At 31.6% G+C, this 24,032-nt stretch overlaps 2 protein-coding genes across 4 annotated transcripts; both read left to right on the plus strand.

Moving 5' to 3' along the window:
* Positions 1-1,376: 1,376 nt before the first annotated feature.
* Positions 1,377-8,594, plus strand: LOC100791075 (OVARIAN TUMOR DOMAIN-containing deubiquitinating enzyme 12). 2 transcript variants are annotated; one of them, XM_006576964.4, is made up of 11 exons: positions 1,378-1,582; positions 2,505-2,876; positions 2,980-3,134; positions 3,714-3,787; positions 4,011-4,065; positions 5,326-5,400; positions 5,486-5,559; positions 5,660-5,708; positions 6,265-6,349; positions 7,227-7,319; positions 8,475-8,594. In XM_006576964.4, exons 2-11 carry the CDS (start codon positions 2,585-2,587, stop codon positions 8,534-8,536), a joined length of 1,014 nt encoding a protein of 337 aa, XP_006577027.1. In that variant the 5' UTR covers positions 1,378-1,582; positions 2,505-2,584; the 3' UTR covers positions 8,537-8,594. The 2 variants fall into 2 exon arrangements, with proteins under 2 accessions (XP_040870060.1, XP_006577027.1); XM_041014126.1 differs by lacking the exon at positions 5,326-5,400 and having other exon boundaries at positions 1,377-1,582; positions 5,435-5,559.
* Positions 8,595-17,422: 8,828 nt separating this feature from the next.
* LOC100815699 (RNA polymerase sigma factor sigF, chloroplastic) lies at positions 17,423-22,657 on the plus strand. Of its 2 annotated transcripts, XM_006576966.3 has the most exons (9): positions 17,423-17,672; positions 17,920-18,059; positions 19,037-19,161; positions 19,273-19,476; positions 19,585-19,873; positions 19,957-20,187; positions 20,482-20,622; positions 20,827-21,027; positions 22,009-22,657. In XM_006576966.3, exons 1-9 carry the CDS (start codon positions 17,627-17,629, stop codon positions 22,294-22,296), a joined length of 1,665 nt encoding a protein of 554 aa, XP_006577029.1. In that variant the 5' UTR covers positions 17,423-17,626; the 3' UTR covers positions 22,297-22,657. The 2 variants fall into 2 exon arrangements, with proteins under 2 accessions (XP_006577029.1, XP_006577030.1); XM_006576967.3 differs by lacking the exon at positions 17,423-17,672 and having other exon boundaries at positions 19,239-19,476.
* The last annotated feature ends 1,375 nt before the right edge of the window (positions 22,658-24,032 follow it).

A 24,032-nucleotide genomic window follows, 5' to 3' on the forward strand; every position in this document is an offset into this window, starting at 1 on the left:
GTCAACATCATTTTCTATTTTTTTTTTAAGTTAATAGCTATCAAATAAAACGTGAGTACATCATCTCGCACTGAATTTATGCTGTTGGGTCCTTATTCTCAAGCAATTAAAAAAAGAAATCATATTTCATTTACTTAAAAGCTTCAAGTGAAAGCAACTCTTCCTCAATTCCCTCCTTTTTCTTCTCGCCTAAAAATTGCTAAAGATACTGTGAATGATTAATCCACAAAATAAACACACGAGCATTATCAACAAAAAAAAAAAAAAATATCTGGACGAGTATAGCTGATTAAGAAATTAATAATAATTATTTTATATACTATTAATATTTTTAATAAAAAATTATTTTTGCTGTAAAAAAATTAAAAAATTCTCTCTTATTTTTATGATAAATATATTTAAGATTTTAGTTCTAGATAAATCTTGTACAACACATAACATGAATACAAAATGTGAAACCGATGTGCTGGATTTTTTCGCTCTCTCAATGGAAAACTGATCTTTCAACAAAGATGGGTGAAAAAAGGAAAAAGAAAGCCAATACTCTATTTATTGCTTCATTTTGTTTAGTTTTTAGGAAAAGCCAATTTACGAGAATGTTGCGCCAATCACAGACGTTGATTCTCTGCCTTCTTCACTGAGCAACCGATCTGAACCGTTGTTTTCTTTTCCCAGTCTCAATTCGAATCGCACCCAACCCAAACCCACCCCTTAATCAATCAACTGTCATTCCTAGTATTTTTTTTTATAACACTTAACTTTTTAAATTTGTCTCTTATTTATTTAAGATTCAATCCATATTATATTATGTATAATTATTTTTAAACTAAAAATACACCTTAACTAAATTAAAAGAACTATTTAGAAGAGACAAATATTAATTACAATCAAAATTTTATAAATATATAAAATTTAAAATAATTTATTATTATAAATTAAATTAATTATTTTTCTTAAGTTTAATAAATTAAGTAATTAAATCTTATAAATAAGAATAAAAATAGTACAAAGTTTCCACAAGATCCTCGACAGACGAAGAGCATCACCTTTTGAAGATTTTCAGGATTGAGAATTATGTTATGCCTGTGATTAAAACAAAATATCCACAATGTAACAAAAGAAACAAAATACTCAATATGTTAAGAGTTAAATTTTTTATTACGTGAATAGAATAATACATGTAAGAGTTTCTCATTAACTTATATTTTATTTTCATGACTTTTCACTATAGAATATGGACCTTTTGCTGATAAAAAGAAACACAAAATAAACAGAGCTTAGGAAAAATTGTAGTAAAAGCTTTTCTCACATAGTGCAATTAATACAACCTAAGAAAGAAACCAAGGTGTTCGAACTTTAACGTCGTGGTAAACCGTATATAAGCGCGTGAATTGAAGTGCGTTTTTTATTTAATTTTTCTCCATTCGTATCATAAATACTCATTCAATTCAATGCATCCATCGTCGTCATCTATTGCGATTGTACCTTCCCTATGTGAACAGTGATTTTTCCTCAACAACCCTCTTTTTTTCCTTGTTCAACTGTGCTGCACTTTCTCAATTCAGTTGGTGCTGAATCGAAGGTGGGAAAGTTCTCGACTCTGTTCAATTTGATTGTGCTGTTCAATCTCTATTTTATTTTTTCAGTGTTTCATTTTCTGCATGTTATTGGAACACACTCAGTTTGTTTTAGATGGATGTAAGCGGTAATCACGAGGTGTAGTGTAATAGTTGTTTGATCTCAAAATATTGAATGAAGATGGTAGAAAGTTTCTACTTTTGTGTTGTATTTTTTTTTTTTTTACGCATAAGATCCTTGGAGGAGGCACATTTTAATTCGTTCTTCTGAAAAGGAGAGCAATGTGGACGTTTCCATTGATCATACAATAATATTTGATGGTGTTGAAAGTTGAAAGCGATTATCAAATACTTTTATAAATTCCAATTTGTTAAATCCTTTTTGACCAATATCTGGGAAGCTGGTCTAGCGGGATTATATATTACTATTGGAGTTGAACGTGGAGAAAGCTTTCAATTGGGTTTTTTTTTATAAGGGGAATATGCTACACTATGCCTACTTGGTTATTGCATTAGTTTAACTTTTTGTTCACTACGTGTATGAAAGGTAGTCTCTTCTACCTATCATGCTAGAACATGTAGATTGTGTTTGTGAATGTTAAGGAGATTTTCAACCGGTCCAATTAACGTGGATTAAAATCTTGAATTTCAATTTTCAAACATGAAAAGCTGGAAACAAAAGAAGTCTATATTATCATGTTTGATGTACCAAATATAGGACATGATGAGTGTTTATTCGATAAAATGTAAAGGTTCAAAATTGTTATTATTTGCATCTACACGTTCATTTTAGGTCCTTAATGTTAAACTTTGAAGAATTGTGCCTGCTCTGATAACTGTATTATGATTTCTTCCTAACTAGCTCTCTGTCATTTTCTTTGTTACATCTCATGATCCAATCTCTTAATCTACAAATTACTTGTACAGGTGTATTCTTTCTGGTTTGCAAATCATTTCAACTTTCTCAGAAGAAGATTCATATTCCTTTTCAAGATTAGTGTTTAGAGATGGCTTTATATGAGCATTCAGATGTTTTTCAGTGGGGTCTCAATCTTCTTGACGGTGACCCTGCTTATAGTCCTGGATACAATAGCAACATAATTCAAAAGGATGATAATGAATGTAACAATGAAGAGACTGATGGGATGATTACCCGTAAACTTCAAGAAGAGTTTTCACAGCTAGAGATTGCCGAATATTCAGGATATTTACAGGGAGGTGAACAACAGTTCCATGTTCCTGATACTCAGCCTGCATATGATTGGAATAGCTCTTCAATGGTGAACTATTGTTCAGAAGGTATCATTAAAGATGTAAACTGTTTTTTCTTGGTTATATTTGATTGGGGTTTATTTATTTTAGTGGGTATTGATTTATTCAATCAAATATTTTACACATGCAGGTTATGATTATGCCCAAGAAGGAATTGGTAATGGAGAACCCTCTAGTTCATGTTCTCGTCCTTGTGAAACAGAGGAATATTCGTTAGAGCTAACTGACAATTACCCACTTGATGATGAAGTAGGAAGGAGATTGAGTCAAATGATACCAATTCATGTATGTTAAGCCTCATTTGCTTCTGTATATTCCTTTTTGGCTCATCTATTGAAACGATAAATAGATATACTTGTGACCTTTTAATGCTCATTTAGGTACTAAGCAGATAATTCACTGTGTTAGACTTTTGTCAACTTCTAGGATTTTTTTTTCAGGATTACATTTTCATTTTATTAAGTTAATTGGTACTGATAGTAATATTTCTTTTCATAATTTTAAATTATTGGTTTCTGAAAGTCTGAAACATTTAGTCCTACAACTTATTATTTTTCATGTTTATTGATGAGTGAAGCAACTTCCAGGTTAAGTCATCTACCGTGCAGTGGTCGTTTTTTTGGGCAGTATAACAAAATATATACTGAATTTATCCAGTTTTCTAACAATGTGGTTTCACTAGCACCCAGTTTAAAATGTTTGTCTGTTGTTATTTTTTCTTTTTTAATGATGAATTTTATCCCTTTATTGTCAACCTACTGCCTTTCACTTAGTATGATTTTTAGAATGTTCATTTTTTTTTATCCGTCATAAGACTTGTGTATTCGAAAGTGATGCTTAAAATGCCTTCATTTTCTTGTTTAGCATGTTCCAAAAATTAATGGTGAAATTCCTTCAATTGATGAAGAAACTTCAGATCATCAAAGGCTTCTGGATAGGTATTAGTCACAAATGATTTTCTTTCTGAGTAATTGAATATTCACTATTTTCTTTGTTTTTTGTTGTCACTATTAAAGCTTAAGCTATTGTGAGAGATGGGCTTCATCTTGAAATGTTTGTTGTTTTTGAGTTTATAAATAAATTATTGGTTGAAAAATTATTTGTTGTGTAGATTTTCGTATCTTCGACATGCCTAACTAAACTGGGCAAAATTTTAAACAGATTGCAGTTATACGACTTCGTGGAGCACAAAGTACAAGGTGATGGGAATTGTCAGGTGTGTTGCATCAAATGTTCATTCATTTCCAATTTTCTCAAAATCCAGGGCTAGAGTAGATATCATTTGCTTTAGACTGCACTTTTTGAGAAATATCAATTATTATTATGTGATTAGGATTTTGCTCTAAATATAACATTTTGCTCTATAGGCAGGAGGGTGGCTAGCACAAGGCCAATAAGGCAACAGCGGTTGGCCTTATTGAATTTTTATATATTTTTTAAAAATATTTTAAAATTATTAGATAATAAATTTTATTATATTATTTGTATTTAATTTTTTATTAAAGATTTAGTAAAATTTCTTCTCTCTAAATATAAAATAGAATAACTGTATTAAATGAGAATTTTTTAAGAATTATTGTTTAATTAGAACACTTTTTAAAAAATCTTTAACAAAAATAATTTTGGATTTTTTTTGTTAATTTTTCCTTTTTTCAACCTATCTTTTTCATCTTTAAAGTTAAATTCAAATATTTTTTAAAGAAATTATTAATAAGTAAAAAATAACTTTATATAACAATATAAATAACTTATCATAGTATTAAAATATAATTATATCTTCAAAATATTTTTTGATAAAATTTTTAATTATAATATAATACTCCATATATAATAATTTTTTATTATATAAAATAAACATTTATCTTGTGTATGAAGCGTGCTAATATATTATAAAAATTAGCAATATTTAATTACATATGTGCACGCGTGTGTATGTGTGTTTGTATGTGTAAATTTAAGTTCTAGGTAGCATCAATTTGATATTAGCAGTGTATACATTTTTTTTTTAAATTAAAGTTAGTAAAAGGAATTACTGGCCTAATAAAAGTATGAAACTATGTTAGAAAAATCTTTTTTAGGGCATGTAATGTTCATAGAATATTATTATTACTTCTTGTAATTATTGTCAATGATTGTTGATTTTTTTTTAAGATTACGTTTTTTAAGATTTAATCTGAGATAAACTTTGTTGTAAGATAGTGATTAAAGAATAAAATGTTCAAATTGCTTAATTATTAAATTTTAGTTAACAAATATATTTCACAATATTAGAAGAATAAAATAAAAAGTGAAACTCAAATAAAAGACTTGTTTAAGACCTCAAAACCAGTAGGCAAGGTCCTGACTATAGTAACTGCTTCCTCAACCTAACCTGGAAAATTTTCTTAATCACATGATAGTAATTTATATTTTTCAAAAGTAATTATGTTTAGAGTAGTTTTCATAGAATAATTATTTTATTTTCATTCCTCCCTAGTTCCGTGCACTATCTGATCAATTGTATCATGCACCTGATCACCACGTGTTTGTGAGACGACAAGTTGTCAATAAGGTTTGTTGCTTATTGTATTATCTTTTTTATGCAGGTTTGTTCAATTATTCTTGGATTCTTACTGTTGAATTGTGTTTTTAATCAGCTTAAATCTAACCCAGAGATTTATGATGGATATGTTCCCATGGAATATGATGACTATTTGATCAAGATGTCTAAGTAATAATCTCTCTTTGAGTGAGTGCACACACTCATGCACTGAGTAATTTGTTTTTGGTTAACTGACTGTCCCTTTTCTTTCATCATAAAATGAAATTAGGAGTGGCGAATGGGGTGATCATGTCACTCTCCAAGCAGCTGCAGATTCGGTATGACTGTTACAACTTAATTACTCTTCCATATATCCTTTTTTATAGTACTTGTATTCAATTTGCTGTGCAACGAAAAATGTTTCGTCAAACATCTAGAAATAATTAAATGATAGTGTGACCATTTAGTTTCCCAATTTGTTGCTTAACTGTTTCAAGTTTGGTTGTTGGCTTTATGCTCGGCCATTATTTTGTTATAGTCATCATATTTAATTTTTCTGGAAAGAAGATGATTGAATTTGGCTATGGACTACTACCTGTTGTATCTCCTTATAAAATGGATCATTTGTTGGATGTTGTAGTAGTTTTGACTATCATACCCTTCAAATTACAAGGTGTTTAGTAAATAAAGTCTATCAATGCAGGTTTGTAATATTTAAAAATTAAATAATGAATTATCAACTTTGAGGTATTGTCTGATAAAGTTTGTTAACCTTGTGTGTTTGGAGACAATGTCATTACAAAGTTTAAAATAGTATTTGGAACTTGCTATGAAATGATATGCCTTTTTACTTCATATTAATATATTTGATTTTCTTTTTTCTTTTTCCTCCAGTATGGTGTGAGAATATTTGTGATAACTTCTTTCAAGGACACCTGTTGCATAGAGATACTTCCTCATTTTGAGAAGCCAAAAGAAGGTTGGTTTTCTTTATGATGGGTCTGGAAAAATGATTCATCTTATCACTAAGCCCTGCCCTATTTTTCTACTTGAGTTGAGACCAAGTGGGGCTGGTTTTTTCCTCTACCAAGACTTTTCATTTTTTTTTCATCTTCTAAATTTTCATTTTTTGCTCTCCTGTTATTCTTTTTCATTTCCTTCCTATATTTTGTTCACGTTGCCTTGATGATAATTTAACTTTATCCTTTTTTTTTCCTTTCCAAGGAATGCTGTCATGCTTATAAGAAGATGCAATAGTTCTATCTGTTTTATTGTGGTGGAAATTTTAAAGATAATTGTTGAAATAGTTTTTTCATACTTATGAATTGTGTTCATTATTTTTTGTTGTATAAATAAATTTTTTTCTTTTGTAATTTTTTGTATGTCTAACTTATAATATGTAATATTTTAAAAAAATATTCATTATTTTTACACATAAAATTGAAACTACTTTTATTTTAAATGATATAATTTTGATGGGTATCATAATAACAACAAACACACAACTAATTTTATATAATTTTATACTAGTTATCATCATAATCATTGTTATAATAACAACAAACAAAACTAATTTTGCATAATTTTACACTATCTAACCTTAACCATCATTATTTTATATCAAATAAAATTAATTTTACATAATTTTACACTACCCAACTTTAAAAATATATATACACATATACAAGAAATACCAAGAGGGGGGCTAGCATCCCTTCCTCAGAATGGGATTCTAGCCCCCTCTACATCCATCACGGAATTTTGACAACATTTTGCTTTCGGTATTAACTATTTTAAGATAATTATTTTAATTTCATCATATAATCAACTTGGCTAATATGTCTCTTTTGTTGCAGTGATTTTTCTGAGTTTCTGGGCAGAGGTGCATTACAACTCCATTTATCCCCAAGGAGGTATCAAGACTCTATCTACAAGTTTTGAGGTTTTAGGTAAGTTTTTTATTTGAGTTAGACTTTAATATAACTCTTCAATTTTTATTTATTCTTCTAACATTGTGAATTATATTTATTAATTAAATTTTAGTAATGAATATTTTTTACATTTTATTTTTAATAACTTATTTAATCACTGTCTTATAACATAGTTTGTCTTAAATTAAATCTTAAGAAAATGTAATCTTTAAAAATTATTTTCAACAATTATTCACAATAATTACAAGAAGTAATAATAATATTCTACTGACATTACATGCACTAAACAGATTAATTTATTTTGATAGTAATTCTTTTACTAAATTTAATTTTTTTAAAAAAGTCTAAACTACTAATACCAAATTGATGTTCACTAAAATTTAAATTTACACACGCACGCATATGTGCACACATATATAATTAAAAATTATTAATTTTTATAATATATTAGCTTGCACCATGCATAAGATAAATGCTTATTTTATATAAAAAAATATTTATATTATATTATAATTCAAATTCTTATAAAAAATATTTTGAACTTATAATTATATTTTAATATTATGATAAGTTATTCATATTTTTACATGAAATTACTTTTACTTATTAATAATTTATTTAAAAAATATTTGAATTCAACTTAAAAACAAAGATGAAGATGGATTTTGCAACAAAATTATTAATTATTATTTTTTGTTAATTTTTTTTAATTTATTTTTTCATTGTGCATCAATGAAAAAGATAGATTGAAAGAGAAAAAAATTAACCAAAAAATTCTAAATATATTTTTGTTAAAGATTTTTTCTTAAAATGTTCTTATTAAACAATAATTCTTAAAATTATTCTTATTAGATATAGTTATTCTATTTTATATTTAGATAAAGAAGAAATTTTAATAATTTTTCCATAACAAATTAAATACAAATAATATATTAAAATTTATTATCTAATAATTTTAAAATATATAAAAATTCAATAAGTTAAAAGAGGCCTAAGGTGGTTGTCTTATTGACCTCTTGTGCTAGCCACAGTCCTGTAGGTATTTTTTTTCTTCAAATTTTGCATTTCAAAAACAAGTTCCGAAATTATTTCAACACTAATGATATATTTATTTGTCAAAAATATTGGATATTAGTTGGTTAATCATGTGTATATTTTGTCCTATTGATCCAGATATACCATCAAGTGGATCTAGAAAGAAGAAAAGGTGGTGGAGTTTTGGCAGTAAGCATTAGAGTCTTAGCTGGCCTAGTAGGCACACACCCATTTTGAAGTATAATTTTCCTTCTTCAAGATAGAATTTATGTCCCCATGATAATTTAGCTGGCCTTTTTTTATAATTAATTTTATTTATCTTTTTTATATTAATAATTATAATGATAAAATCTGGGTCTGCTCTGATGACACTTACATCCGCAGACATTTTGGATGCCTTGTAGAAGATACCAAATTTTATACATAAATAAAGTATTAAACATTAAAGTAGATAGATAGATAAGACTAATGATATTGCTAAGGTTCTATAGATAGTGTGTTCCCTTCTGGATTAATTGGAAGTCTTGTTGGCAGGTTATCGATAGAGTTTTAACTTTTTTAGTTATTAGTCAAACAACTTTAGTGATACAATAAACACATCATTATATGGAAGTATACAAATAAAACATTGAATTACAGATTTACAGTACTCCTCTCCTCTGTTCCATATTGTGTAAAGAAAAAAAGTCTTAGAATAATTGTTATTTTTGTTATTTCTATTTTTACTTATATTTTTTATTATATTAATGATGAAAAATAAAATTATAAATTTTATAAGATTAATTTTAAAAAATTATCACTCTTTCATTAATTTGTTTATGTAAAAAAAATTAAGACTATAAATATTATGAGAGGGAGACCACTCATGGATGGTAACATAAAAAAACTTCTTTAAAATAAATATTTTTCATATAAGTATTTTTTGAGAAGCGAATAAGACTTTTTTCTTAAAATAAGCATTAAATTATTTTTATAAGCAGAAATAGTTTAAAAAACATACTAAAAAATTAAAAATTACTTATTTTATTAAAATAAATATTTATTTCAATAAGTGTAAACAAACTCACTCATTCATTTATCTTCAAATATTATGTCACTCTTCAATGCTACGGCTAATCTTGTGCTTGGATGAATTTATGGTTAATCCTTTTTGCGCAATTTTAAAAGTGTATTCTCTACCATCATGACATAAACATACATATATTTTACAAGAATTAAAATTAATTATACATGCCAAAAATGATTAGTTATTATCAATTATACTCTTTATTTATATCAATTTTAAAAAATAAAAAACAAATAGTAATTCATAATATTTGAAACAAAATAAAATTCATCAGTTTTTAAAATAAAATGAAAATAGCATCATAAATAATTTTCTTTTATAAATTTCACTTTTGGTTCATTATATTTCAGTATTTTTTTATTTTGGTGAATTAAGTTTTAAAAGTTTCATTTTAATCTTTATTTTTGAGAGTTTTATTTGATTACGTTAAATTTTAAAAGTTTCATTTTAGTTTTTTATTTTTGGCTTAAATACATTTTTTGTTCATACAATTTAGTATTTTTTTTTCATTTTCATCCTTACAATTTTTTTAATCATTGCAAAATGTTATTATTTGGTTTATTGTTCTTAAAGTGTTTTAAATAATATTTTTTTACTATTCAAAGTGTTATCTAAAATACTTTAAGAATAAAAAACAAAACAAACACATTTTTTAAGGACTAAATGAAAAAAATGTTAAATTACATGGATAAAAAATATATTTAAACCTTTATTTTTTAAAGTTCCATTTTTTTATCATTTCTTTTATTTTTTGTTAAAAACATTACTGATATGATATGTGAATGTTTTAAAATTTGACAGAGCACTAAATATAAGTAAAATAATTAATTTTAAAAAGATGATAGTTAAATTTAATTAATTATTTCAACACTTAAATTCACATAGCTCTAATTAAGTTTAATATTTTTCTTTATCCATAGGAATAAAGATAGTATTAGGGAGTTTATAACACTCACCCACCTATTTAGTCATGAGTTAGACTTGCTTGATAATTAAGTGATGCAATCCTACCCCCCAAGGGCATTGGATAGAAGACTTCAAGAAGATTGGGTCAAAAATGCAAGAGAAGGCCCTAGGGTTCTCATGAGCCTTAGGGTAGATTTCGGGCCCATGGGCTAAGTATGAGCCCACTTATCTTGGTACATATTAGATTAAGATTTCATTAATTTTGGGCCTTGTATTTAGGGCTCCATAATGTAGGTAGGGTACCCTAGAAATATAGGATTTTTCAGCCCTTGTATTTTAGGGCACCTAGACTAGTTTTTGTATTAGGGGTAGTTTTGTAATTTCACATGCACTAAGTGGATATTTGATGTGTGTGGTTGGAAATAAATTTAATTGAATTGGTAGAAGCCCAATCCAATTAAATTTTAGAGGGGGAGGTGAGCATTTGCTTACTACACCCCATTGCCACATCATATAGTCACACTTTGTGCATGTCCTTCATGCTTTTCATGCCTCATGACACCTAAGCACACTTAGTGGAGAATCTTGGAATTGATCTTGGATTAGTGGGCTGAACCATAACTAAAATTCACTAATCATAATTAGTGAAATTTTGGCTCCAAAGTTTGGCTCCACAAATTCAATTTCAAATTCAAGTGAAATTTGAATTTCCCTCCAATTTTGTGTGACACTTAGGCTATAAATAGAGGTCATGTGTGTGCATTTTTTTGAACTTTGATCATTTGAATATTAACTTCAGATTTCAGAGCTCCTTTTGAGCACAAAATTTCGTGCTCTTCTCTCTCTCTCCCTTCATTCATCTCCTTCTTCCTCCAAGCTCTTATCCATGGCCTCCTATGGTGGTGAGCTTCTTCTAGACTCATCTTCTCCTTGAAGTGGCGTCTCCTCTCTCTCTTCCTTCTCCATTCCGCTGCCATTTATCTTCCAAGAAGCAAAGGAATCCATTGATGAAGAAGATCCTAGGCCTACAAGCTCCAATGGAGCTTGCATCATGTGGTATCAAGAGCATCTTCATCTAGGTGATGTTCTTTTGCTTCCTCTATCTTTTTGTTCGGTGAATTCTCTTTAATTCCTTGTTCTTCATCTTATTCTCCATGTATATCCTCCATTGTCTTGTGGTTTGGTGCTGTTTAGAGTAGATTAAAAAAAAATAAACCGATTAAATCTTAGATCTACACTTGTTCTTGCATTTCTATGGTTCAAATTTTGTAGATCTACTCTTGAATCTTGTTTTTGTGTTGATTTTAGGTTCTATCAATTTTCATTCATAATATTCTTGTTCTGAACCTTTAGATCTAAATTTTGTTCCAAAATATTGATTAGAAAAAAAAAACACAAAAATCTAAGTGTAAATCACTTAATCCATGTTGTCTTAGAGTCATGTTTAGTCATAGTAATTGTCACATTATGTTCTAAGTTTGTGTTGAATTTTATTTTGTTGATTGAATTCTAGATACATTTGTTCATGTATTCTTGTCATTCTTAGCCTATCTTTTGAATTTTGAGTCTAATTCATGCATGTTATTTAGTTCATAACATGTTCTAAATCAATTCCTAGAAGTAGTCTTCTTCTTGAACTTTTTTTTTTTGCTTTCTAAGTTTCCTACATGATGCCTATGATGAAGTTGAGTTGTGGTGCTGAGTTGTGGCTGGATTTGTGAATCAAAATAAGTCTTAAGCTCTCTTTAATTGTGTTATTCAAGATAATTGAGCATAAGCAAACACAAATTGTAACTATCCAAGCCTTAAGCAACATAAACACTACTCTTGATTTCTAGGCTGAAATCGCTGGTTCTGGCAGCTTGAACATACGAACTTGTATAAATTACTGGGAATTGGTAACTACGTTTTTTGAGCTGAAACTTTTACTGAATTTTCTAGACATCTGGACCAAAATTATAAAAAAAGAATCAAGCGATTTGGATTAAAGAAAAAAATAATAAAAATCTCACAAGTTGGCAGAAAAATCAGTGTCCAGGAAAAAAAAGAAAAGTGAAAGGAAAGTGTGCTTGTTGTTTTGGCTCAAAATTTGTTCTATAATTGGTGCATATTTTATACCAATCCTAGTTCTGAAATTTCAATTGAACATTATTGTGAAAACAAGTGCCAAAACTAGAGGTTTCTTGAGTTTTTTTTTTTTAGAGTTTTTCTACTCTACTCTAGAGCCATTCTAGGTTTCTCTTTGAGTCCTAGCTTGCTTTTTGTGCTTTTCATTGCTTTAATTGTTGAATAATCCTTGGAAATTTGTCTTGTTAAAACTCTATTGGTTTAGCTTTCATTTCATTTTTTTTTTGTCTTTGGTTATTGCTTGTCTCTTTGTTTCCTTGCTTGTGAGTTGCCATATAGGGAATTGGAAAAGGAGGATTGGTGTCATATCTTGAAGAATTTGAGTCAAGAAGCAAGGGGCCAACCACCTTAAGAGCTATTGGACTAAGAAGCACTCCAAATTGAGTGAAACACTAAAAAGAGAATAGCCACCACAATTGAGGACTTTTTTTTTCTTTGTAATTTTGTAATTGGCAATTTGCTTTGTTTTCAAATTTTGTAACAAAAAGGCCTTTCATTGGAAGTAAGTTGGGAGCCTCCGCTAGGTCACCCTACTTCCATTTGTGTGTAATAATTTTAGGCAATTTTCCCTTAGGATAGTGAGTGTTTTGTTGGGAACCTTAAATGAGGTCATCCAAACACTCTTAGGATCCGCCTAGTTTGCATTTCTTGCACTTTAATTTCTTGCTTACTTTCATAGCTTATTTCTTTTACCCTCCATTATCAAACCACCTAGATAGCTTGCCTTTTACCAATTAGTTTTTACCTTATCTTTCACACCTCTTTTAGTGTTTATTTTGGCTAGTTTCAACCATAGTTTCTTTTACCTTTTGTTTTCAAAGCCCCAACAAGAAAGAACCATAACTTAGGAACCAACATGAGTCTTCATTCTTCATCTAGTGTTAATGGTGAGGGTTCTACTCCTAAGGACCCCTTGTATAAGATATTAGATGAGTTGAGATCCCTTAAGTTGTGGAAAGAAAAACAAGAGAGAAAAGAAAAAGGTAAAAAAAGAGTGGAAGAAATAAGTCAAGATGAAAGAGAGAAAATAAGAGAGGAAGAAAGAAGAAAAATAATGAAAGAAATGAAAAGAGAAAAACATGCCTCCTATAGTAGTCATGACTCTTGCAAGAGTTTATGTGAAGAACTTAGCGACTATTATAGAGGGCTTCATAGTTCACATACTAAACATCACTCCCAAAGAAGAGAAAAGGATAGAAGGCCTCAAGAGGTTAACATTAGCCTCCCATATTTTCACGGAAAAGATAATGTTGAGGCCTACTTAGATTGGGAAATGAAGGTTGAACAACTCTTTGCTTGCCATCATATTAGCGAAGAGAGAAAAGTTCCATTGGCTACCCTTAGCTTTCAAGGGTATGCCCTCTATTGGTGGACTTCCCTTGTTAAAGAACGAAGGATTCATGGGGATCCTCCAGTAGAGTATTGGAATGATCTTAAGAGTGCCCTTAGGAAGAGGCACATTCCCTCCTACTATGAAAGAGAGCTTATGGACAAGCTCCAAAGGCTTAGACAAGGGAGTATGAGTGTTGAAGAATATAGACAACAAATGGAACTACTCCTTTTAAGAGCTGGACTTAGGGAGGAGGAAAGAACAAGCATAGCTAGGTTCCTTAGTGGGCTCAATATGGAAGTGAGGGACAAGGTTGAACTCCTTCCATATAGGGACCTAGATGAGCTAGTCCAACTTTGTATAAGAGTGGAGCAACACCTTAAAAGAAAGCCTTCTTCAAGATCTTATGGCTCTCACTCTTATCCAAGGAAGGACCAAGCCCATGGAATTTTAGGGGCTGCACCTTCAAAACCCAAGGAAGATAAGGGTAAGACCATAGAAAAATACACCCCTAAGACTAGTTCCCAAGATAGGACTAGCAACATTAAATGCTTCAAATGTCTTGGGAGAGGTCACATTGCCTCTCAATGCCCCACAAAGAAAACCATGATCATGAGGGGTCAAGACATTTATAGTAGTCAAGAGGAGACTACTTCTTGCCCTTCCTCTAGTGGAAGTGAAGATGAAGTAAGGGGTGAAGAGTCTAGTGAGGAAGTCTACCCCCATGAAGAAGGTGACCTCTTAATGGTTAGAAGGCTCCTTGGAGGTCAATCTTGTGATCTATCTCAATCCCAAAGAGAGAACATCTTTCATACAAGATGCAAAATTTTAGATAAAACTTGTTCTCTCATTGTGGATAGTGGATCTTGTTGCAATTGTTGTAGCACAAGATTAGTTTCCAAGTTGAACCTTACTATCATTCCCCACCCAAAACCGTATAAACTTCAATGGCTCAATGAGCAAGGGGAAATGATAGTTAACCAACAAGTGAAGGTACCTTTCTCCATTGGGACATATAAGGATGAAGTTAATTGTGATATAGTTCCCATGGAGGCAGGACATATTCTTTTAGGAAGGCCATGACAATTTGATAGGAAGATCATTTACAATGGCCTAACTAATGAAATTACCCTCACCCATCTTGGCACCAAATTTGTGTGGCATCCTCAAACACCTTCACAGGTGGCCAAAGATCAACTAACTATGAAAGATAAGAGGGATGAGGAAGAAAAACTAGAAAAACAAAAGAAAAAGAAGGATAGTAAGGCCTTGTGTTCAAAGGCCAAGGGGAAGGAAAAGGAGGAAAAGGATTCCTCCAAGAAGATTGTTAACAAGGAAAATCATTTTGCAACAAAATGTGATATTAAAATAGCACTCCTTCTTAAACAATCTTTCTACCTTCTCCTATCAAGGGAAACTTCCCTTAGCACCGCCTTACCTCTTGAACTTGAGGTTATTCCTCAAGTAAAGGAGTTGTTTGATGAGGGTTTGGTTCGCAAGAGCTTAAATCCTTGTGCTTTGTTTGTGCCTAAAATAGGTATTATTAGGCACCAAATCCCTATGATAGGTGGTATAATGAATGTGTTGAGTGGTGCAACACTCTTTTGTAAAATCACTCATGCACCCAACATCTTCATGATTTGTGTACATAGGGACTCATTAGGTAGGTTTGTTCTTATTTTTTGTTTCAATGCAAACCTAGGTGCTCATGTGGGACACCTTAGGTTTGTCGTAATTCTTTTTAGGAATAATCAACATGAAAATAAAGAAAAAGGTATGTATTATTCCATTACTTTCCTTAACTTTTTAAATAGTGATCAAGGGCTTTCCATGAACCCTAAGAGAATAAAGGTCATTCCTGAGTGGCCTACTCCACCAAGTATAAGGGAAATTTGGGGCTTCAATATCTTAACAAACTTTTACAAAAAGTTTGTCCCATATTTTTCTATACTTGTAGCACCACTCATTGAGTTGGTGAGGAACTATATTCTCTCATGGGAAGATGACCAGGAAAGGAGTTTTCAGTCCTTACCATACTCTAACATACCCAACATCACTAATACATATGTTTTCATTCTTTTTACAGGTGTTGAGGAAAGAATCCATGAGTTTCAAGAACCTCTGGATTTGAGGTCAAATCCTTTTCAAGGGGGGAGGGAATGATGCAATCCTACCCCCCAAGGGCATTGGATAGAAGACTCCAAGAAGATTGGGTCAAAAATGCAAGAGAAGGCCCTAGGGTTCTCATGAGCCTTAGGGTAGATTTCGGGCCCATGGGCTAAGTATGAGCCCACTTATCTTGGTACATATTAGATTAAGATTTCATTAATTTTGGGCCTTGTATTTAGGGCTCCATAATGTAAGTAGGGTACCCTAGAAATATAGGATTTTTCAGCCCTTGTATTTTAGGGCACCTAGACTAGTTTTTGTATTAGGGGTAGTTTTGTAATTTCACATGCACTAAGTGGATATTTGATGTGTGTGGTTGGAAATAAATTTAATTGAATTGGTAGAAGCCCAATCCAATTAAATTTTAGAGGGGGAGGTGAGCATTTGCTTACTACACCCCATTGCCACATCATATAGTCACACTTTGTGCATGTCCTTCATGCTTTTCATGCCTCATGACACCTAAGCACACTTAGTGGAGAATCTTGGAATTGATCTTGGATTAGTGGGCTGAACCATAACTAAAATTCACTAATCATAATTAGTGAAATTTTGGCTCCAAAGTTTGGCTCCACAAATTCAATTTCAAATTCAAGTGAAATTTGAATTTCCCTCCAATTTTGTGTGACACTTAGGCTATAAATAGAGGTCATGTGTGTGCATTTTTTTGAACTTTGATCATTTGAATATTAACTTCAGATTTCAGAGCTCCTTTTGAGCACAAAATTTCGTGCTCTTCTCTCTCTCTCCCTTCATTCATCTCCTTCTTCCTCCAAGCTCTTATCCATGACCTCCTATGGTGGTGAGCTTCTTCTAGACTCATCTTCTCCTTGAAGTGGCGTCTCCTCTCTCTCTTCCTTCTCCATTCCGCTGCCATTTATCTTCCAAGAAGCAAAGGAATCCATTGATGAAGAAGATCCTAGGCCTACAAGCTCCAATGGAGCTTGCATCATTAAGTTTAACCTAACTTAAATATAACATAAACTAAATTATAAGCTCTTCATTTTTATTAGAGGAGTTTAACTCAGTTGGTTGATCAAGATGTGTTGATTAAGGTAAATCTATTAATATTTTTCTTTGATTCTTATGAATAAAAAAATATAAAAATTTATTATTCACTATATTAGTTCTCTTGTTAGTTATAAATTTTGTGTTTTTCTGTATTTATCCCTTAAATTATATAAGATGATTTTGTATTTTTTTAATCTATGAGAATAGAGAGTAATGGCAAGGAATTTACATACATTAACTCACGCACCCTCTTTAATGAATGAGCATACCTCCTCCACAAAGATGATTATGCATGAATCGTTGTAAAATGAAATAATCCAAAGTTGAAAAATGAAAACTGCTAAGGAGATTCAATTTAACGGCCGATAAGGCTGGTGTCTACCGAATGAGTTGTTGGGCCAGTTTGAATTGGGCTTGATGGTGAACCAGTATATTTTTAAATTTTTTTTTATATATAAAAAAAGAAAATCTTTTTGGTTAGGCGATTGCCCCAAACCGAAAAACTTGAGGTGTGGAATATTAGGGTAATGCAACAGAACTAGAGAAGGAAAGAAAAGAAATCCTTCACTCTCCGATATTTTTAATGTCTACATTATCTTTTGGAAACGCAATTCCTCCTTAGAAACTGGAAATTGGACACGTAGTCCTACACACACAGAACATAACACTGCTTCTAATACCATGTTTTCTTCGTCTCCACCGTTTCCTTCTTCTTCTTCGCCTTCAGGTAACCTTATCACAACTACTATTTTTTCTTTCTTTCTTTTATTATTGTTATTCTCATTATTAATTGAGTGATTTTGTCTCCCTTAAATATCCAATTGACAAATGCCTGTGTTTTTCAATTTCATTTCCCCGATTTTTAAAAATTACATGGTATATAGCATACTGTTGTGTTTAGATGGTTTAAATTAAGGGTTTTAGAGGTATTATGCATGCTAAGATAATTTAATTGAGTTGAAAACTGTGTGCAGTTACGATGCTTCATGAACAAGCTGCTCCTGCAGTTGCATCCTGGTCTTCTAGTTCTGCAGCTCAGCATTTTCCTACCTCAGTTCTTTTACAAGAGCAGCGTGATGAGTATAAGCCCTTACTGCACGTGCATAATAAGGAGGTTCAATTTTTGTTTATATATCAGCTCCTTCATTGTTGGGCTTGTTTAAATGCCAATAATAAGGGTCTATTTGGATAAACGTCTTCAGAAGCACTTATAGGAGAAGAAAATGAGATGGAAAAACGAAAAAAAAAAAAAAACCTTCTCCATAAGCTAAAAAATAAGCTTTTGGAGAAGCTTACATGATCGAGCTTCTATAATTAGCTTATGCATAAGCTAATTTTAGCTTGTGAAGAAGATTTTATTTTATTTTTTTGCTTATTTTTCCTTCTTATTTTATTTTCCTATAGGTGTTTATGGAGAAATTTATCCAAACAGGCCCTAAGAGTCTTTATTATCAAGCACGACTGCTTTCATTTGCTTCATGTATCCTTACATGATACATATCTGATATTGATACTCTTGATACTTCACCATATGTGTTTGTGAAATATCCCGTTCTTTAAAAAAAGTTATGAAATCCTAATATAGCTACATCTGAGACGTAGAAGTGTGTATGTGTATAAGATAGAAAATATAGAAGGCATAGTCCCTTGATGAACCAAAAATAGAAAAAGTTCTCTTTATGGATGATCTCAAGAAAGGAATGTTAATGATAGTATGATACTATTTCTAGTTGTAGACAATAAGAAGTGATTTGTTATGACAATGGTTTTTAATTTTTATTTTGTTTTTAGTAATATACAAAAGGTATGTTCTTAATTTGGATTTGCAGAATTGCAATTATGTGTTTATTATGCTTTATGAATTTTATACATATTGCATATCTTACTCATATTGTGTCCTATATATTTTTAGAATAAACATATTCCCATACCCATAACAGATACATATTATATTTGTCACAGAAATTGTATCTATGCATGATAGAGTCTTTATATTTTTTCTTAGAGCGGCTTTTAGTTTTGTCAGATGTAGTGGTCCCATTTTTTGTGTATGTTATCAATTGATTCACCTTTCCTTTGTTTTTATTAAAGACAACACTAAATACAAGGCAGATGGATATGACCTCAGTTCATGAAAAAGGTAACATGAGCAATGGTGATCAGTTAGTGCATGACTTTGTGCAGCAGTTGCATCTCCGGTCTCATTTACAGAACTTGTAAGATAATTGCAATCTCATTTTAATTTCATTTGTTGTAATTGCTAAATTTTTTATCCAAAGTTGTCTCCTTATAGGGTGTAAGGGTGCATGTACGGTGGTTTATTGCAGATTGACTTGTTCTCCGACAAGGGGAATTGCTGCTTCTTCGATTCTGCAACCTGTTGATATTGATTCTGAGTGGCCTGCAGATGGTCTGCCAGGGAATGCCATTTCTCTTGCACAGCAAGCTTTGTCTGCCTCAAAGCAAGCAGTTTCAACAACTGGAGAGATGAAATTGATTGAAATCGATGATGATGATCCACTTCCTTTTGGGTTAGTTCTATCCTTTTGGTTGATTCTGACATTCACAATTATTTTATTCTGTTTTTAGGATAATTAGCTTTTGACTTTTGAGAATAATTCCTAAAATATGCCATTCAGTCTGGCCTCCACAAGTTTGGCTAACTCTTCACTAAAAAAGAATAAAGTTGTGAGGTCGACACGGATTATAGAAAGAAGGTCTAAACAGAGAAAATCATCGAAGTCAAAAATTATTGACGAAGAAAGTTACCTTGAAAGAAAGTCTGATGTACAGAGAAGGTTACGTTTAGAGAAGAAGTTAAAAGAAGGGTATGATCAAAATGACCCCCTGCGCTTGTTCCTGTCGGGTCCTGAATCAAGGCAACTTTTGACCCGTGAAGAAGAGTCACTATTGATTACTCAGTTACAGGTGCTTCTTGGAATTCCATATTTCTTTAAATGCATGCTATGCTCTATGAAGGATCTTTTTCCGTAATGTGGAATATGTAACAGGATTTATCAAGATTCGAAGAAGTAAAGATCAGGCTTCAATCTCAGTTAAGGCGGGAACCAACTTTGGCTGAATGGGCTGATGCTGTGGGCCTTAGTTGTTATACCCTGCAGACACAGCTTCATTGTGCTAACAGAAGCAAAGAAAAGCTGTTTCATGCCAATTTACGCATGGTAGTTCACATTGCTAAACATTATCAGGGACGTGGTCTCAGCCTTCAGGACTTATTTCAGGTAGTCTCTGAGAAATTAATATTCGCCATTCCCTGCTACCAAAGTCTATTTATAGTTCCTGACTCTTGCATAGTTATTGTTAATACTTAGTTTGCGATATAGTATGTCTTAACATTATTTTGAACAAAGAAAAACTATAGAATACATATTTGGCTAAAGTTGGAGCTGCAATTGGGTAAAAAAAGATTCAACTAAAGGATCTCTCTGTTATTCCTTTTGAGAATTGTTGCAATCATTACCTTAATACATAATTAGCAGTTACATCTTTACATTCCTTTTCTTGTGATATCATAGGAGGGAAGTACTGGTCTTATGAAGAGCATCCAAAAGTTTAAACCTGAAGCTGGTTGCCGGTTTGGTACTTATGCATACTGGTGGATAAGGCATGCAATAAGGAAGGCTATATTTCTACATTCCAGGACAATCCGTTTGCCGGTAAGAACAATTTTTATATTTCTTTATAATATAGTTAGCCAAACTTAACCTTCCTTCTTCTGAAGTGTCAATATTCATGAAACTGTTACATGTTGACAGAACAAAATGATACTTTTGCATTAATTTTTATAGTATGTTATCTGTATAGCAATTAGCAAACACCAATTCTATTTCTGTAACATGGAATGATTGTATTATCTCCAGGAGAATTTATATACCCTTTTGGGCAAGCTCATAGAAGCAAAGAAATCATACATTCAGGAAGGAAATCTTCACCCCACCAAAGAAGAATTAGCAAGAAGGGTAGGAATTACAGTAGAAAAGTTGGACAATTTGCTATTTGCTTCAAGAAATCCAATTTCGATGCAGCAAACTTTGTGGGTGGACCAAGATACAACTTTCCAGGTATGGCCTTCAAGTAAATTTGTTTTTCTCCTGCCATGATATTATTTATCAGATCTATGATTTGAAAACAGGGAAAAGGAAGGCTCTGTATTGATATAATGATTTTTTAGAACAGCTGATGCTTACTAAGCTTCCCATTTTAAATTGGCGAGTTCCTGTATCAAGTCTTTTGCTTGTGCTGATAATTGTATAAACAAATTGGTACAAATCAAATTGCAAAGAAAACCAAAATGAAAATGTAATTGACTGCATGAATCATCTCAAATTCACATAGTTATTGCATTCTGTTGTGCGTGATGATAATGAATCAGCAGCAGCTAAAAGGTTTTTTATGATGTGAAGGAGGTCTTAGATCTCATTCCTACAATGTAATTGACTGCATGGATCATCTTTTACATATGTTTCTCATATAATGTCATATATGTGTATTATAGACTTGTTAGTTTATTTGTAGGATTTGAAACACCAATGAATTATGGATTGTGAACTGTGAAATTTGGTTTGGTTTGAGGTTGATCCGCAGACTGAACTAAACATTCTAGACTAGACCTTGATCACCCCTAACTAAATATGTCAGAAGTAGTGATTGGACTCAAGTCACTAAACTCTACTTGGTTCCGAATTGAAGTTGGATTATTTAGATCTCCTCCATATACTGTTGATTTATAGAGACCACTGACAGTCTAAAATTCTCTTGTATTGATTAAAGTGTTTATTCATTTTGGCCTTGGTTGGGAATATTACAAAATCTTATTCATGTTTCTTTATTTGTTTTGAGCTTGTGTGCTAGTATCCTTGCAATGCGCTTCCACTTTGAATTAAGTTATTGTCATATTGCTTTGGTGTAAATTTCTGTTAAGCTGGTCTCCTAAGTCCTAATGTTGGAGAATGTTGGGTGCGTCAGAATAGACCCTCTGCCTTTGTGGAGCAACATCATATTATGAATGTCCCAAATTGATCACAATTTTATTACAATTGCAGGAGATTACTGCAGACTCAGCAATTGAGATCCCAGGTGTGACTGTCTCAAAACAGCTAATGAGGAGGCACGTGCACAACCTCCTAAATATCTTAAGCCCAAAAGAAAAGGGCATAATCAGGCTAAGATTTGGTATTGAGGATGGCAAGGAGAAAACATTGTCAGATATTGGCAAGGTGTTTGGTTTGACCAAGGAGAGAGTCCGACAGTTGGAGTGCCGAGCATTGTCGAAGCTCAAGCAGTGTCTCGAAAGTCAAGGACTTGATGCATACATAGACTTGCTTGTATAGATGAGTAGACACCAAGAAGTTCGTCTTACTTGGCTGTGACTTTTTTTCTAGCCAAGTGCAAAAGCGACCAAGCTTTTGATGAGAAAGCTGACACTCAGCCGTGGTAATTGAGGATGAACCGGGGTAGCTATTTGGGGATAAGAAAATTCAATAACCAAAAACGCTTATTTATAAGATTTGTCCAGCACCTGGCATGTGTTGTTGCTGGGTGCTGGACAGTAGAAAACCATTTTTTTTTCATTTCTTTTTTTTAAAAGCTTCCATTGATTTTTTTTTTTTAAATCCGTGCTGATAGCACGGGCCACACCTAGTTTGTAAAAATTGAGAAGCCAAATTATCAAAAACCATATTTTGATTTAAACTGCTGTAATATGTTGATTTATTTGCTTACAAACAAAGAGGCATCTATCTGTTGCAGTCAAACAGGTAAGCTGTAACTATAACTTCTTGCATAGGGGAGGGAGCTCATACTGACCAACATAAATGTAGCACTAAACCAAATAAAAAGATATAGCATATAGAACATTTCAATAGAAATTATGAAAAAAAGAAGATCTAAGACAATAGAAATATCTCTTTCCATAAATGCATATCGATTAGTCAATAAATTTATGTTAATTGTACTAAAGTAATACTTTATTTTGGTCAATAGGAGCAACTAAAAGAAATAACTTGATACGAATTTTATAAATATAAAAATTAATTGGTACACAAATAAATTAAGGCGTTAATTATGAACTAAAGACATTTTCAGGAAATAAATTCATTATTTGCTTTAAAAAAATCAAGTGCTGTAGAGGCCTAAGCCACTTTTGGGACTAGTTGAATTTGTTTTTGCAAATTAATGTGAAGAGATATATTTCTATTTGAAGATATTAAGTGCCTCTTCGATTTCAAGTTTCATAAAAATTGGCTGAGCCATTTCATTGACATATGTACTTGAATTAATTAGAACCACATACTTGCGTTAGAAAGTGTACTTTTCATTGAAAGTTGAGATTTTTTATGATTTTAAAACAAACGGATTAATTTGATATAAGATATACCACATGTAAGAGACACTTAAACGACAAAATGATGCATGTGCAAGGAAATGTACAAGTGGTTTGCAAATAGCACTACTTGTTTATTTTCTTGTATCTTTTACTAGAACTAGTACTTATCTTACATCCTCAAAACGGAAAATTATAAATCTTTTTCAAACGATGACGGTGATCATAAAGTTTAATTGAGTTAGATCGTGGCAAATGAAGATCCCTTATAGGAAAAAGGTATCTTCAGACCCAAAAAAGATGACCCAAGATAGGTCCCGTGAAGAGGACCTCTGCTTAATTAAATGTTAACATCACGAAATACAACCAAAGCTCCACTTGTATATCTAACTTTATTGTCGACTTCCACGCTCCCATAATCTCTAGCAAAAAATAGTAAATTGGATGCTAAGTTCTTAATCTATAGCTACGAAGCTGTCAACATTCACCAATCCCCTCAAATTTTGCTTTATGATATCATCTTAGGGGGTACAATGCAGGCACGAAAAGGAACACGGTGACCCAAATGAAGCCATAATTAAGTTCATCAAACTTTTGCATCCTTTTTCGCTTTATGTTGTATTGAAATTAGTAGAAGAAAAAGGAAGGAATCTGGAAATGCCAAAATATATGAATAGTTGTGCACATGTTAGACATGATGTAGCAAGTGTGAGCAATGACCCGGACATTACATATGTATCCTTC

Source organism: Glycine max, chromosome 3, assembly GCF_000004515.6.
Source record: "Glycine max cultivar Williams 82 chromosome 3, Glycine_max_v4.0, whole genome shotgun sequence".
In the NCBI taxonomy this organism is placed as follows: Eukaryota; Viridiplantae; Streptophyta; class Magnoliopsida; order Fabales; family Fabaceae; genus Glycine; species Glycine max.